Source organism: Poecilia formosa, unplaced genomic scaffold, assembly GCF_000485575.1.
Source record: "Poecilia formosa unplaced genomic scaffold, Poecilia_formosa-5.1.2 Scaffold100, whole genome shotgun sequence".
Lineage (NCBI taxonomy): Eukaryota > Metazoa > Chordata > Actinopteri > Cyprinodontiformes > Poeciliidae > Poecilia > Poecilia formosa.
In genome coordinates, this window is record NW_006800039.1 from 135,118 (window position 1) to 150,696 (window position 15,579).

Sequence of the window (15,579 nt, forward strand, 5' to 3'; positions counted from 1 at the left end):
AGTTAAATCCCAAGGTGATCTGAGATTAATGTCTTTTTTCTTTCCTTTTCTTTTTGACTGATATGCAGCCTCATGCATGGATTCGTGTCCAAAAACATGCAGTGCCGATGTGAAGCTGGAGCTGTAAGTTACAAATAAAACATTCCCCTAGTTTCTCAAGAAAAACCTTGACTCCATCTATTGGTCTCAGCCCGTGATGGCTGTTGTTTTTCATTACAGGCGTGTCTTAAGACTTTTTGATGACGAGTCTTTTTTATTTGTATCTGCACAGCTTGCCCATGACAGATCATAAAATTCATAAAATTCGTAGATATTTCTGCTATTAATCACTAAAATAATTCCACAAAATGCTACAATTTGAATGATATATTTTTGTTTTATTTGTGATGTTCTCCATTGTATAAATTTAAACTTCTGGTGTCAAACAATTAACACAAAAAAGAGATCCTTTTTTTAACATTGACAGTAATTCTATGAGAATCATCAATGAGTTAAAAACAATCAATTAGGTTAAACAAACTGGTGACTTTAGCAAAAAATAAGTGATGCAGACAATAAAATGACTACACATCTCTAAATTTAAATAATTACAGATCAAAACATTTGATAAAATCAATCCAATCAATCAATTCAGCTCCAGAAAAAAAAACAGATACATTCTTCTAATTATAGCACAGTCAGTCCATTGTAACAATGGTCCTACTTCAGTGGAGAAGTTCAGTATCTGCTGTATCTAAATTGGTTTTGAGAGGACAATAAATCTGCAACGGATCTGATACCGAGACCTGCTGCATAACGCAGACAGAGTAGGTGGACATCACACATTAGGATGACAAACCTAGAAGCTCAAAGAGAACACCAGAGAAAAAAAAAAAAAAATTTTCTATTTATTTGTGTTGTTGCCGCTTTACGGTCTTTCAGGCCGGGCCCACAAATCTCTTTTGGCATGTTTTGACCCTGCGCTGGGTAATACATCAGCCATCAGGACGGCGTGAGGTAAGAGAGGCAATAAAAAGTGAGGTATAGCTGTAGAATAGCATATTTATTTTCAATTATAGAACAAAAAAAAACTAAAGAGATATCCAGGTAACCTATGGGAACAGTGCCTAGCCCTTAACACCATTAAGTCGAGACACACTCGCTTCACAAGTGAGAGTGTTTATGTCAGGTTACTCAGGAAGTTCAGCCTAGATTCAGCCTCAAACGCAAAAAAAAGTCTTCCCTGCCTTTTGTTAATGTTTTGTGGCTCTTACACACAATAATTAATTTTTCATCTTCACTGAAATGACTAAAATAAAATTTCCCCCTTTCCGTTTTTCAGCTTGACCATCAAAGATCTACTGATACCTTCTCCTACAGCTTTGCCTTGCCAGCACTGCACTGCACAACGCCGGCTGCCAACATCTCGTCTATCTCTGCTGAAGTGTAGCCGTAGTCCAGCAGGACCTCGACCGTGTGTTCTCCCACTGCCGGGTCGGAAGCGAGACAGGGCTCAGCGGGAGTCCGAGACAGAACCGGAGCTGGCCGGGGGAACTCCTCCCCGCTGGAGTCCTTCATGAAAGAGCCTCTCTCTCGGTTGTGAGGGTGAGAGCTCACCTGGTCCAAAGACAACACAGGTGTGACGCAGGCATCGGTTCCGTCAAAGATCATCAACCAGTCCGCCTGGGTCTTTGAGGCGAAGCGCTCTGTGAAGAGCTGCTTGAGCTCCGGCCAATCGCTGAAACTCATCTGAGGAGGCAGCTCTCCAGCGTCTAATTCTAAGCCTGAGAGAAAAACAAAAACAAACAAACAAAAAATACTGATGCAATTCCATAAACAAGGCTGAATAGAGAAATAGCCAGGACTACAGTAGCAAAATTGAGTGAGATCAGTGTGAATATCTGAAAGCAGGATCTTTCAATGTTTACGGAATTATTTGGACACAGAAAAAAATAAAACAACTATAACACTGTAGGGAAACAACCTTTGTGCCAGGATTCTTACACAATGCATGGAAAGTGCTTTTTTATTTTCCAGTAATGGAAAGGTATGGAGAAGCTCTTGAGCTTACAGAAAATGTTGCTTATATTTTGAAACAAGTTTCAAAATAATTGCAATTCACAAGACATGTTTTTTGAGTTTTCTCTAAAAAAGAAAAAAAATATTGTGCAAGTCTTTTACAGTCTGCTTCCCGACTTGCAATTATTTTGAATGTTCTTTTCTTGTTACTACTTTCTGGACAGAGGAATGGCTGGTTTTATATTCCTTTTGAGACGTCGTTAAATCCCTTCCCAGACTCAAAATGCTAGAATCTTCTTTTTGAATCAGACGGCTCTTTTCATCTTACCATGATGCTCACTCTCACATCAAAAGGTCAGCAACTCACCAAATTAAATATCTGGGGTTAAAACAAATCTTCAACAAAATTAAGGGTGGATAAATCTAAGACAAACTTTTGCACCATGTTCTGTGATGCAAGATGCCCTTTTTTGGGGGATTATAACTTAAATATCTGATTTCTCATTACTTTTTGAAAGACATTGATAGGTACAAGACAAGATACACAATTGATACTGTTTTTATTTTATTGCTCAGTTCTCAGATGCTTAACAATCAAATGTGACTCTGAAATGTGATCTATTTCTGGATCACAGAAATGTTAAATCTGTGATCCAAGAAACTCTGAAGTTCTTAATCCTACTGAAAATCTGTGGTCCCCCAAAAAGGTCTAAAAATGCTGTAAAACAAAACACGCTTTCTTTTTATATAAATACGAATGTTTTTCAAATAGTATCTACAGAAACAAGCTAAAATATAATCCAGAAATTATAAATCAACAGAATAGCACATTTGTGTCACTGCCAAAACGTTTCGTCCTGACTGTAGCATAAACTTAGTAGTGATTTTAGTACAAACCCTTAAGCAGCTGGTTGTAAAACTCTGTTTCTATGGCGCCCACAGCCAGGTATTTTCCATCCAGAGTCTTGTACGTGTCGTAGAAGGGAGCTCCGCTGTCCAACAAATTTTCTCCCCGGGGGCGACTCCACAAACCAAGTTTACGAGACTTCCATAAAAACGAACCTGTAAATGCTGCTCCTTCCACCTGAGGACAACAAAGACAGCGTGAAATTATAAACGTTTCAATTTACAGGATGTATTTTTACAAAAATCACTGATGCATGAAGGTCTGCAGCAAGTAATAGTAAAATAATTTAGCATTATTCACGTAAAGTCACTAGTAAAAAGTATTTAGAACCACAGAGCCACATTTTAATCACAAATAATGTATTTTACTTAATGTAAAATACCAACACAAGCTAATTGTGGTATTTATCACCATCTGTCTTTCCCACCAACTCTAAACAACTTCCCAAGACCTGCTAAAGAAAAGCCTCCCCATAGTATGATGCTGCCACTACCATGCGGGGGCTTTAGGAAAGAGACAAACTTGGTGTATTTTAAGAACTTATGTGACAGGAAAACACAAAGAAGTACACAGTTATGAACTGCAACACAAAGTACACATGTTTTTTTAAAACATTTGGGGGCTATGTCCAGCTTTGTTCATCTAAAGGCTGACATTTTAAACATTCTACTTAAAAAAATCAGCTGAAGGTTAGTAGGACTTCATGGAGAGAAACAAGTAGAGGTGTTCTTTCAGTCAGAAATCGTAAAATAAGTCTGGAATTGGTATATTTTGCAGTGCTCTTAAAAATAGGGTTAGGAAAAAAAAAAAAAAGAAAAACTGTTGCTTCAATCACAGCTAAAAGTCTTTATAAGTTATGGCTCTAAAAGCTTTACTAATGTCCAAGATCAATTCATTTTACTTTGTAAAAAAAAAAAAATCACTTGGTTCTCAACTTCGATTGGGCCTTTTTAAAATGTACATATGTTGCTCCATCTCTTTTTGAATAGACACTGTAACTAATTTGAAAAGCAAAACAGTTTTTCAATGCAATAAACTGTTTTAAAAAGTGATAACTTGTTTCAATCTTCAAATGGAAAGTCTGTTGTTTGCAGAGTAAACAATAGGATGCTGAGTCAAAGCTTTTCCTGCCATCGCAGAATAAATAACACCTTGATCAAACAGTAATGGCTGACAACTCTGATAAATCTGCCGGCTTTGAATGTCATCCGTTAGATTTCAAAATGTTGTTAAGCGAGAACAGCAGCAGCTGAATACAGGATATCTATCACAACTATTATTGCTGATGGTAATCAATTACCCCTGTCTGAACTCATCAAAAAAGTGCCCTTCATTGCAAAAGTTGCAGCTTGAACAGAAAAAAATGAGGAACACAAGAACCCATCTCTCTGCTGTTCAAAAGGTTGTTTTAGACGTTCAAATCTGATGTGACCCAAACCACTTTTTGCTTTGTTGAAACTAAAAGGGAAAAAAATATATATCTATTGTATGACGACTGAAACATGGGGGAATTGGGGGGAGAAAGAAAGCTACTTTAAACTTGAGAATTTAAAGTTTTTTTTCTGACTGTGTTGCTGCTTTATGAAAAGAAAAACTAGTAGAAGAACAGAAGGTCGCTCTGACACTGGTCAGATTTTCAACGCACTTACAATTATTCTATACCAGAAAAGGAAAAAAGAAAAAAAAAGAAAGAAAAAGAAAAATCCAGACTCATGCTTGAAACATTTGCTCTGTACAAAAACAAGGATAAAACTTGGAATGTGGATTATTCGCTTACTGGTCTTCATCATGAAAAATGCATTTGTGAATAAGAAAAAGATGAGAGACTCCAAGCAGTGTGTGTGTGTGTGTGTGTATGCTTCTTCTTTGGATCCAACATACTACAGCTACTCACACTGTCTATTAAAATTAATTTCATTAATGCACGTTACCCAGGAGAGTGGTGTCCTGGAGGAGCTGCAGACATAACAACTGGCTGTTTCTGAGAAGCGAAACCACGCAAAAAAAATAAAAAAAATAAAAAAATAAATCCTGGTAAAAGCGCACACCGGACCGCACAGAGTAAACCACTCAGAGTTCAGTTGATCTGTTTGGATCAGACAGATCCAACTAACTGACGAATTAGCGCAGATTTTTCTGCAGATGGGAAGCAGGAGGAAGTGCGTTCAGACCCCAGTGGGTGAAGTGATGCCAATTTAATCCTCAAATTTTGAAGCAACATAAACAGGTCCTGTTAAAGGGTCAGCTCCTGTATCTGCAGCAGTGAAATAGTAATCCTCCTGAATATTAGCGTCACCAACATGGACAACTCAATGAACATTTTCTGTCGATCTGAGCTACCCAGTTGGGGTTTGCTTTTGATAAGCAAAGTTCCAAACAATGCAACGCTCCGGTTGTGCCGTCGAATGAATTAACACAGGAAAATGTTCAACAACCTGTGGATCTCCTTCAATTACTCCTCTGAAAGAGCACTGAAGGCTAATGTGGCCAAAACAGACGTAGGAACCTGTGGAAGCCCACCCTGTTTCTGCAGTTTATCACTAAAGAAAAGATGCAAACTTACCAAAAAGACAAATTGTACAGGGCTGCTGCGAAATATTTTTGCTTGGAGCAGATCCTTGTTTACACTGTGAAAGACATGGTTTCTCTGTCTCAGATCCATGTTTGTTTTAAACAAAATTCATTCTAGCATAGTGAAATGGATCAACAGCAAATTGATAAATGGAATTACAAAGTGGAAAATTAAAGATAATAAACCATAAATAGAATAACTGCATGACTAAATCAAAAAGGATAACTAACACTTGTATTAAACGATATCTTGTTTACTGCTTTACCAAACAGGCGTCACTTCTTAATCATTTGTTTTTATAAACAAGGATTAAATTATCCCCTTCTTACTGGTTTTGTTCTGATTATGGAATGTTAAGAAATCGCCATAGATTAGTTTTATTTATTTATTTATTGGTGTTAAGAACCACATGGTAGTGAGTATTTTTTAGTACTGGTATCAATATGGACATTTTAGTATCCTGACAACCATATTTAAAGATAATTATGACACACACAGAAACCGTTTTTGATTCACTATGTGAAATCATCCAAAAATGCTGGTAATAAAATGAAAATATACATGTTTTAAAGGAAATTAAAATTTTATATAATATTTGATGAGAACACATTTACATGATCTGCAACATTTTCTGTTAGTAGGAAACATATGTGGGTGGATTTCATCATTTAGTTAAGTAAAGGCACTTGGAAATGCCTGCAAATGCAGCTCAGCAACATTTGGCCTTCTAAAGAAATATTTCTTAATAGAAAAGTGCAAATTAGTTTTCAAAAACGTACAAACTAAAAGCTCTTAAAAATTAAATATTCATTTTCTAAAACTATGCCATCTTCTGAACTTTCTACTACCAAGTTTAATCTACAATAAATAAAATTAAATTCAGAAAATGAATGCAAATTCCAGCTAATAGGAATGTTTATTCTTGAGCGTTGTTAAAAACTGCAAAAGTGTACAAAATGGTTGCCTGCTAAAAATAAATGCACTGGATGAAAATAACTAAAATCAAAGGAACCGCTAAAGTAGACTACTGTATGTATAACACATGAAAGAGAGCAATGTTCTGTGAGAATATGCAAAAATATATACAGAGTGCAATTCTGCACAGAGACTTTGCAAGAAGAGGAAAAAAAAAAGATAAAACACCATGATCACAGAAGTAGCTTGCAGAAAGACACAAAAGATGTAAAAGAATTGCACAGTAGGTATTATATATGTGGAAAGAAAAAGAAAAATGGCACAAAAACAGTCTCAAAAGGTAGACCGGACAGTAATTAATAGTAGGACATGAGACACTGTGCTAAAAGGCTAAAAAAAAAAAAAAGTGTGAAAAGTTCATTTGAATATTACATTTGAGTGACAGGGATCCGTCTGAAAGACTTTTCCGAGAAAGAAGCTGTCTGTGGAAGAAAAAATGAGCTTCTTTTGATTAAAAAAAAAAAAAAATGTAAGAAGTATGTCAAAGTGACCCCGAGGGCAGAATCAGTGAAGAACTTCAAAATTGTGGAGGTGGTTCATTCCAGGTGTGCACAGGGCTCATGTGGCTAGATACGCCACACAGACTGCCAGTTATACATGTTTACATCCTCACCACCACTTAATTTAATTGTAACATAAGCTCCAGTGCACAGAAGCCTCAAAAGACGCGAGCGGTTTGAACTGGGAGGCTGAGTGGGAAAGCAAGACGAATGACAGTGTACTGCTGCCGCTAGATGTTTGGAAGATGAAAAATGGAGGAGAAAAATGTACCGCCCTGATGTGTCACAGTTGACAGCTCCGAAGCAGATGGTGTGCGCTTTTGGAGCCTGTGATTACGGGAGGCTTCATGGAGAGGCTCTGAGAGCCAATATAATAACGTGGTTGTTCCGCTAACAAAAGTGGCCACGCCAGCTGGTTCTGCAGCCTAACAATGAAGAACTGTCCATAGTGAAGTGAGGAAACAAGATTCCAGTGTTCATGATGGAGTTACTACAACACCGTGCAACGTTTCATGTCCGTTTCCCAATTAAAACTTTCCTCTGGCAAAGTAGCAAAACAATGCAGCATGCATAGGATTTTTTTTTTTATTAGGATGAATAACAGATTTTATACTGGTTCAATACAGTCTACAAAATATGACTAACTAACAGCTCGAATTAAATCAATGTGCTGAAGATTAGTTAACAAAATTTAGTTCAATTTTTTAAGCTAAAACATTTTACATTGAACTTTTCTGTCAATTAAGTGAAATTCCTCTTTTGCCAGTTTTTATGTTTTAAACAGAAATCCATACAAACTTTAATTAGTATTAGTAATAAAGGTTACTGAATTGAGGAAAAAATAATTTATTAATTTCAATTTAATGGAGGAATGTTTAAGTAAGTACACACCCTGAATTGACCTTAGGAAAGATTTACCATGAGTATGTTCTCTCTTTTTTTTTAAGACTTTATTATTTCTTAAATACTGTTCCACTTAAATATGCTGCTTTTTACTTTTCTGCATCTTGTTATTGGCTGTGATGGAGGATGACTTGTGGAGGCTGTGTCACACAGTGACTACTGGGAAAGGTTCCAGCGACCAGGTGCAATGAATAACACATGCTGCAGAGAAGACCAAGTAGAAAGGACCACTTGGCAGACCCTCAATGTACTCTGTGGTACTTTCTGTTACACGTTTTAATTTGTGTGATGTTCATGTACTTTGTTCTGGTAAGCAGTTTTAGTCCAGAAGACTGAAATGTTATTTATTGCGTCTGAAGCTGCATCTAGTTTCCGTCTGAAAAACCTGACACAGCGACCCGCCCTTACTTATCAAAGGAGAGTCATTCTGACAAGCCTTACAGCAACCACAAAGTTAAGATCATGCAAGGCTTCCATTAAATAAAGTGAAATTGTATCTTTTACCAAGAGTTAGCAGAGGTTTGAGTGAAAATGTCAAATATTAAACTTTGAGGTCAAGCAGACAAGAAACTGAAGGAAAGAATTCACCTTGAAACTGTACAAATATTACGTAAAATTTGCAACTACTAGATGGCCTTGAGGCCTAGATTTGAAGAGCCCTGCTCTACATGAAAAAAAAAAAAACTAAATACTCCACAAGGCATCGACTCGTGGCAGACTACAATTACACACCAAACCTTATTTTACAATCCATCATTTTCCTTCCACTTCTTTAAAAGTGAAAAAATTTGGCAAAGTTCGAAGCATATGAATGCTTTCGCCAAGCATCAAAATTAGTGACTTTTCAGTCACAGTTTTAAACTCAACAAATTAAGCAATTTTTCAAATTAGTGAAACCTCATTAAAGTCTGCTCTGCAATTAATCAGAATCAATTTTCTGAAAAAAAAATAACAATGATGATAATTAATAAATCACCAGAGCCAAAAATATTCAATTAGAAACTTTTAAAGCGCTGTTGCCAGACAACAGCCAGAAAATTCATTCAAAATCTAATAACTGCACTTCAGAACAAGTGAAGCGTATACGCTCTTTCATATGCAACGAAAGAGTGTATGTGTTCATTTTAAATCCAATATCCACATCATTACCCTAACAAAAGTGTGTGATGTGCTCTAAAACTTCTTCTTCCTGTTGTACCTAATAAAGTGGCCAGAGCCTGAATCTGTAAAATCCTAGGAGCATATGTCTGCATCCATAATCCCATGGCTTCTCTCCTCACTGACAGCCTGTAGGTGAAGTTTAAATTAGAGCCCTACTAAATGTCCCAAAAAATTAAACTTTGCTTAAACAAATTAACAGTTTTGACACCATCGCTCTAAATCTCCGCTTCTGCTAAAACCCCAGTGGAGCCACATCCCTGGTTAAATTTAATCTTTAACTCAACAATTGAGCTGGAAAGGTCACCTTTCCTTTTTTTATCTTCTGCACCCCACAAAGAAGGAGAAGTACCAAGAGGGAAACCTTTGGCATTTTAGATTTACATAAAAAAATCAGGCTTTGGAAAGTGTCCTAAGAGTGTCTGGGATTTCTGCATCTCCTTGCTTCAAACAGCCTCTGGTACTGTAAGATTCTGGGACTGATTTGTATGCACAGTTCTTTTGCGGTGGTCTGCTCAGTGATTTATGATTATCTTTGAGCTAGGGGACTCCAAAGGCTGAGGAAAAAAACAAAAAACATTCAGTTTGAGGCCTCTCTGGAGAGTCCAATATGGATTTAGCCTTTTTTCTTTTTTTTTTCTGCAGATGGACCAAAGTTTTTGTTCACGTAAAAACTACGTTTTTCTTTTTTTTTTTTTTTTTAAACCAGGACAGTGTCTATACCCCACTGACAACAACTCAAACCCAGGAATGATTTGTTGGAGCGGAGCGAAGTTGATCTTTTAGAAAGTCAAATTAGCGTTAGCGTGAAGGACTTTCCTACGGCCGCTTTCAGAAGGTTCTCCTTAATCCTGCTCCTCAGGGCTCTCCATCCTCCGTACATAATTTAAATTATTGCATTACCTTCTCCAGAATGTTCACGGATGCCTATTAATCACAAATTCATTTAAGTCCGGTGTGTGGCTGCGGTGAAAGACCTAAAACATGCAGAAAGTGGGCCCTGAGGACCATCATTCAGAACATCTGAGCTAGAAAACAGATTAGACTGAAAATGCCAGAGGAAAGACGTTGCATAACTAGAAATCTGACTGCAAATTTATTACTAGAAATCTGTTAAAGCCGCATTTCAATCAGTGACATACAGGAGCTGTAGAAACGAGCAAAGTAGCTCTGCAGCTAGTAGAGATTATTGTAAAAAATAAATAAGTAAAATAACCCAAGCTGCTGAATACAATAAACACACAGAAACGATATATATATAAAAAAAACAATAAATAACATAAGACACTTAGCTGAGCTTGTGAGAAGGAGACAATAAGAGTTTGACAAAGATGTTGGAAAAACAAAGAATTCCATGTTTTCTTTTTAATTGAAATAAAATTTAAAGAAATAGTATATAAAGTGTGTGCGTGTGTATGTGTGTGTTTTAAAGAATGTGGGATGAGCGCAAAATGATTCAGCTAAGGTTTATCCAGTTGATTTATTGTGGTTTTAGTGCTTGCTTTTTCACAAAAATTCAGTTTGTGTCTTCACAAACTGAATTAAATTTTAATCTCAGTTTCAAATCTTTTTTTTTTTTTCAATGTTCCTCAGTCCCCAAGTGTTTTAGAAGTTGAAGTAGTAAAACAACTTGTTAATTTAATGCTGGTAGGAACCAAATATCAGCTTTAGCAGATGGTGTCTCCTGCTATGTTTTTCTGACAATAACAACAACATGACCCAATAGTCATTTGGGACACTTCCAGTCTGCCTGATATGTTTAAATGTCTATTTTGCTGATAGATGGTGTAATAGGGGCACAAGAACCAGGTAATTGTCCTACATGTTGAACAGTGCAACGTAAAAAAAAAAAAAGTAAATTATTCTATGACTTTCCCTTTTATTTATAGAAAGCATCATTTACACAGGATTAGGGTTGGTAAATATGCAAAGGCTTTATCATTACAGCCAAGTGTTAACAGGAACATAACAATGAATAAGTTCCTAACACACACACACTTTTGATATCTCTTCGAATGTGATTCAAAAAAATAAAAAATTAAATATATTTAATACAATAAACCCTTGGGAACAAAAAGTAGGAATATTAACTTAAATGGCAAAAAGTCAAAAATAAACAAGGGCGCAGAAAAATGTGGACATTTGTTAAAGATAAAGGCTGCAAAAGCTTTATACATTAAAACAACTTTCTGATCTCTTGAGTAAACACTTCCCACACTCAGCACTGACCCACTTAGCCCATTTTAGGTTCAATTCAATACTCAAAGCACACACACACACACACACACACACACACACACACACACACACACACACAAAAAATCCTGAAAATGAGACAATAATGAATGAAAATAAAAAGCCTCTCCCGCGTGTTCTCCATGCACTTCAATTTTCACTGCTCATTTCAAGAAAATAAATTAATACGATCTTCTGTAACTACATTCTCAGCAACACAGCCCCCTCTCTGACAGAGCTGCCCACATAACCACAATGATTCAGTCCATCAGCTGACAAACCTTCCAGCTAAATCTCATCCTGTCACCTGAATCACTGCAGTTTGTTCCGCTCTCATCTGTTTTACACAGAGAACTGCACCACATCAGCCCGAAAGGCTTCGCAAACGGTGCCTCGTCTGAAAATTACCTGACAGAGACGTGAAGTGGATGAATAGACGACAGCCCTGCTCATTTATGCCCGGATGGTACATCCTTGCTGGCTGCCAGCCTCTTCACTTGGCTGCATTTAGGTCTAACAGGAAAAACATTAGACTCCTCTTACTGCACGCTTTAATGGCATAGCTTTAGAGACGGCTTTGCACTTGGGCCCACTTCGAGCCGAAGCACACTTAAAAGCAGCGACATTATAATATAAAGCAAACTGAAGGTACTAGAAAGCACTTCTAACTGCATCACATCTGAAAAGTTTCTATTCGGGGTGGGGTTGGTTAGCTATAAGGTTTAAAATAACATTGAATCAATTGCTTCTGCTTTCACACTTCAAATAAGATTGAAGGCATGAGTCGCTATCAACGCATACCTAAGTTTAAAAAAAGATATAGTTTAAAAAAAACAAAACAAAATGTAAAGTCCTTTTAATGAGATATCAGAGAAAGTGTCAGAGTTACAACATTTTCTGCCCCTGATTTTTCCTATTGCTTAGCACTGCTGATCAGCTTGCTGAAAGAAGGCTCTTAAGATTTTAGGTTGTTTAGCTTTTTAAAAAACACAGTCAGTGAAGTTAAAGCAAATAAAAGAACAGCATTCATCGTTTCTTATTAACGACGTGCAGTTTTAGAGCTGCAGCTGGTAAAAATCAATGCTCTACTGTATATCAATTCAGCTACAGTAGGAACTTCTTTTTTCTTCATTATTTAAAAAAATAATAAATTTGATTATATTATTATATACAATGTCACATATAATGTCAATCCTGCACCAGTCTGAATTCAAGCAAGCACTTTATTGGGTAGCTGTCTTAAATGATTTAACAAGCTGTGTTTACCTAACTGAAAGTGATTATCAGTCAATAACAATGACCCGAATACAATAAGCAACAGATTTGTGTTGTTTCCACTTTGTAGAACAAATTGGAAGCAGAACCTGAAAGGTTCACATCAATTTGTTGAACTAGTTTGAACTTTAGCAAATCCCAGCTCCCACCTCCTCCAAAGGTAAAGGCGAAGCAACAATTTGAAGAAGCCAAAACACAAAGCGCTTTGTCTTATAGAAGGCGAAAACTTTGCTTTCCAGCTATGCACAAAACGTCTCTCTTGCAAGGACAACAACAACAACAACCCTCTGAGGTCTCATTTATGTGTGGACTGCTGGGTTTCTGCAAGGACTCCTCTCCGACAAGATTTCAGGAAAGGTGTTTTGCTCTGTTTATTTGCCTTGTTATCTTCCATTGCAGCTGTTCGGCAGTTTCAATACCCTGCTGGTTCCATCTACAGATTTTTTCCCCCCCATCTTTCAATGTTTCACACACTGACAAAAACAATTCCCTAGAATTTTGTAAAAGATCGGTGCTTCCGACATGCAGACATCTACACCACAGAGAAATCTGCATTCAGAAAACAAGAGCTAAGGTCCCGTTATGATCAATTTTCAGGCAGAAGTCAAACTGATGAATTAAAATATTTTATCACATCAATGAAACTCTAATAAGAGCCGCAGACTAAGCCTGGAGTATATTAGTCTCTTAGCTTTAATAAAATACAACCCAATTTGGAAGAAGTGTGGATTATAAGGAATCAGATGCTGTAATTAAACCGAAATATGTGATTGACTTATAGATACATCAATTAAATCTATTTTGCATAGAAGCTCAATATGTTTGTTTCAAATCGGCTCTTTCTAAAGCCATTAATACATCAGCTGCATTGAATGTGCATCATAACCTCACTCCCATTGGGCTTCGTTTAAAGATGTTCTGTCTTATGAGGCTCTGATGGGCTTTTCCAAGTAACTCCACCATGAGCCGTCCAACTTAACCCAGCGATGCTAATTGGGACTTTACAAGACAGAAGAGTCCCACCATGCAGCAGGGCAGAAAACATTTTTGCTTGTTGATGTCAACAGATCACATCACAGAGACAAAAGAGACAATTAGCTCTGCATCTTGTCCAAAAAGGCATCTGAAGAATATATGATTCTTTATTATGTCTGATCACCTTTCTGGTTGAATTTCCTGAAATTCAACCACAAATACATGCAGCTTTGCTGTCAAGTACTTTTTAAAACATCTTCATACAATGACACTGGTAACCAGCCCCTTACCTGCACTGTGGTTCTAAGGTTTGCTAAGTTTGTTTTTCCATAAAGCAGTGACTGAAGTCATATGAATAAATGGAAACTTGTTCTAAAAAAAAAATCACAGGGTTCCTTACCATGCTAGCGTCAATGATCTGTCCTTTCCCCGACTTTGTGCGCTCCAGCAGGGCTAAGATGATCCCCAGAGCACAAGTAAGACCACCACCAGCAAAATCTGCTACCAGATTCAAAGGCGCGTAGGGCTTCTCTCCACTCCGACCCAGCTGAGACAAAAGGCCTGTATGGACATTAAACAAACTCTTTAGAGAAAACCTACAGCACAATAATGACCAATTTAGTTCAGAAACCAGATACTGTTCAGAAGCTTTTTGTTTTTCACTGAACTGGAGGAATTCACTGCATGAATTGTTGCAAAAGAACCTTGACTGAGACTTGCTGCTCCTTATGCTGCGCTGCCATCGCACTGGTATAAGAGCCTTGAAGAATAATAAAAGCATAACTGTGTAGTTGCAAAAGGATTTTTCAAAGTTTCTTTGTAATATTTGCTGCTGCTTTGGATGCCACATAAGAAAGGCCATGCACAAAACACCAAACGGGATTTCTACGATGTCTTCAAGCCTAATCCTAATTTATTCTTAAAATATCATTTGAGCAGTCAGTTATTTGTGCTTTTATTCAAACTTGCTTGTTGTATTTTAAGATATGAATGAATTTTCATGTTACCAAAGATAATGGACCTATAAACGGGGTTCCAAAACGGCACTCCACTTCGGTTTGATCCCTAAATTGACCTTTTAGTCAGAGCTGAACTCAGTCTGTGTGCTACAAAATAGAGACAGGGCTGATGAACAACTGCAGTGTTCATCATTTGAAAGGGAAAGAAAAGCAGAGCTTTTAGCGCTGCAGCACAGAAACATCCACAGAGCTCATAATTATGTACTTGAGTGTGCAGAATGAGGATGAGCAACTTGTGATTTTGTGCTTATTGAAAGCATCTTAATTATAAGTGTTCTAACTTTAAATACATACAACTCATTTATGATACGAGGCATTTTTAATCATTTCAAACTCTACTAATTGTTTGGTAAAATAAACAGCATAATCTCTTTTTATTTAAAGAACACTACGACTTAAAATAACTCTGACCCTGATTTTTTTCCCCCCAGTTTTCATCTAATTTTGAATGATGGTAGGCATATTCTTAAAAACAGGCAACGAGATTCTTTTAAATAGTGTCACCGTTTTTAAATTATTTTATACGGTTTTATACTTGTGCATATGTATTAATTAATTCTATTTTGTAACCAGGTTGCTGTGTGTTGCAGACTTCTGCCCAGGTCCCTCTTGAAAATGAGATCTGGATCTCAACGGGGTTTACCTGGTTAAATAAAGGAAATTAAAAAAATAAAGAAAATTAAAAAAAAAATATTTGCTAGTATGTACGTCACTTCTCCAGGTAAAGTGGTTTCGCTGTCATTGTTTATCTTTTCTTTACGTATCTGTTACGGCCAGTGGCCTTTTTCTGTGTTTGTTTGTTTGTTTTCAGTGGCTAATTAGATTGACTCCACCTGGAAGTGGGTGCTGCCCTGCTCGTCCTGTCCTACATCCTGAGGCCTACCGTGATTGGGTCATCAATTGCCGGCTCCACCAATCACTGTTGAGGCCTCCCTTTAAGAACCAAGGACATCCTGGGAGAAGGTGCGGGTTTCTTGCCAACCGCCATTAAAATTCAAATAGAAGAAGAAGAAGAAGAAGAAGAAGAAGAAGAAGAAGAAGAAGAAGAAGAAGAAGAAGAAG

The 15,579-nt window shown here is 37.0% G+C and overlaps 1 protein-coding gene and 1 long non-coding RNA gene across 6 annotated transcripts in view; one reads left to right on the forward strand and one right to left on the reverse strand.

Annotated features, from left to right (window-relative positions):
• Window positions 1-355: 355 nt before the first annotated feature.
• amacr (alpha-methylacyl-CoA racemase) overlaps window positions 356-15,579 on the reverse strand; it is a 22,882-nt gene continuing 7,658 nt past the window's right edge. For all 5 annotated transcript variants that reach the window (XM_016674777.1, XM_007558877.2, XM_007558878.2 and 2 more), the window contains 3 exons: window positions 13,899-14,059; window positions 2,896-3,082; window positions 356-1,763 (listed from right to left, as the gene is read on the reverse strand). In XM_016674777.1, coding sequence (XP_016530263.1) covers window positions 1,354-1,763; window positions 2,896-3,082; window positions 13,899-14,059 — 758 coding nt within the window. In that variant the 3' untranslated portion in view covers window positions 356-1,353. The remainder of the gene's footprint in view (window positions 1,764-2,895; window positions 3,083-13,898; window positions 14,060-15,579) is intronic.
• LOC103142708 (uncharacterized) overlaps window positions 15,158-15,579 on the forward strand; it is a 4,244-nt gene continuing 3,822 nt past the window's right edge. The window contains exon 1 of the long non-coding RNA XR_476724.2: window positions 15,158-15,480. This is a non-coding gene — a long non-coding RNA (uncharacterized LOC103142708). The remainder of the gene's footprint in view (window positions 15,481-15,579) is intronic.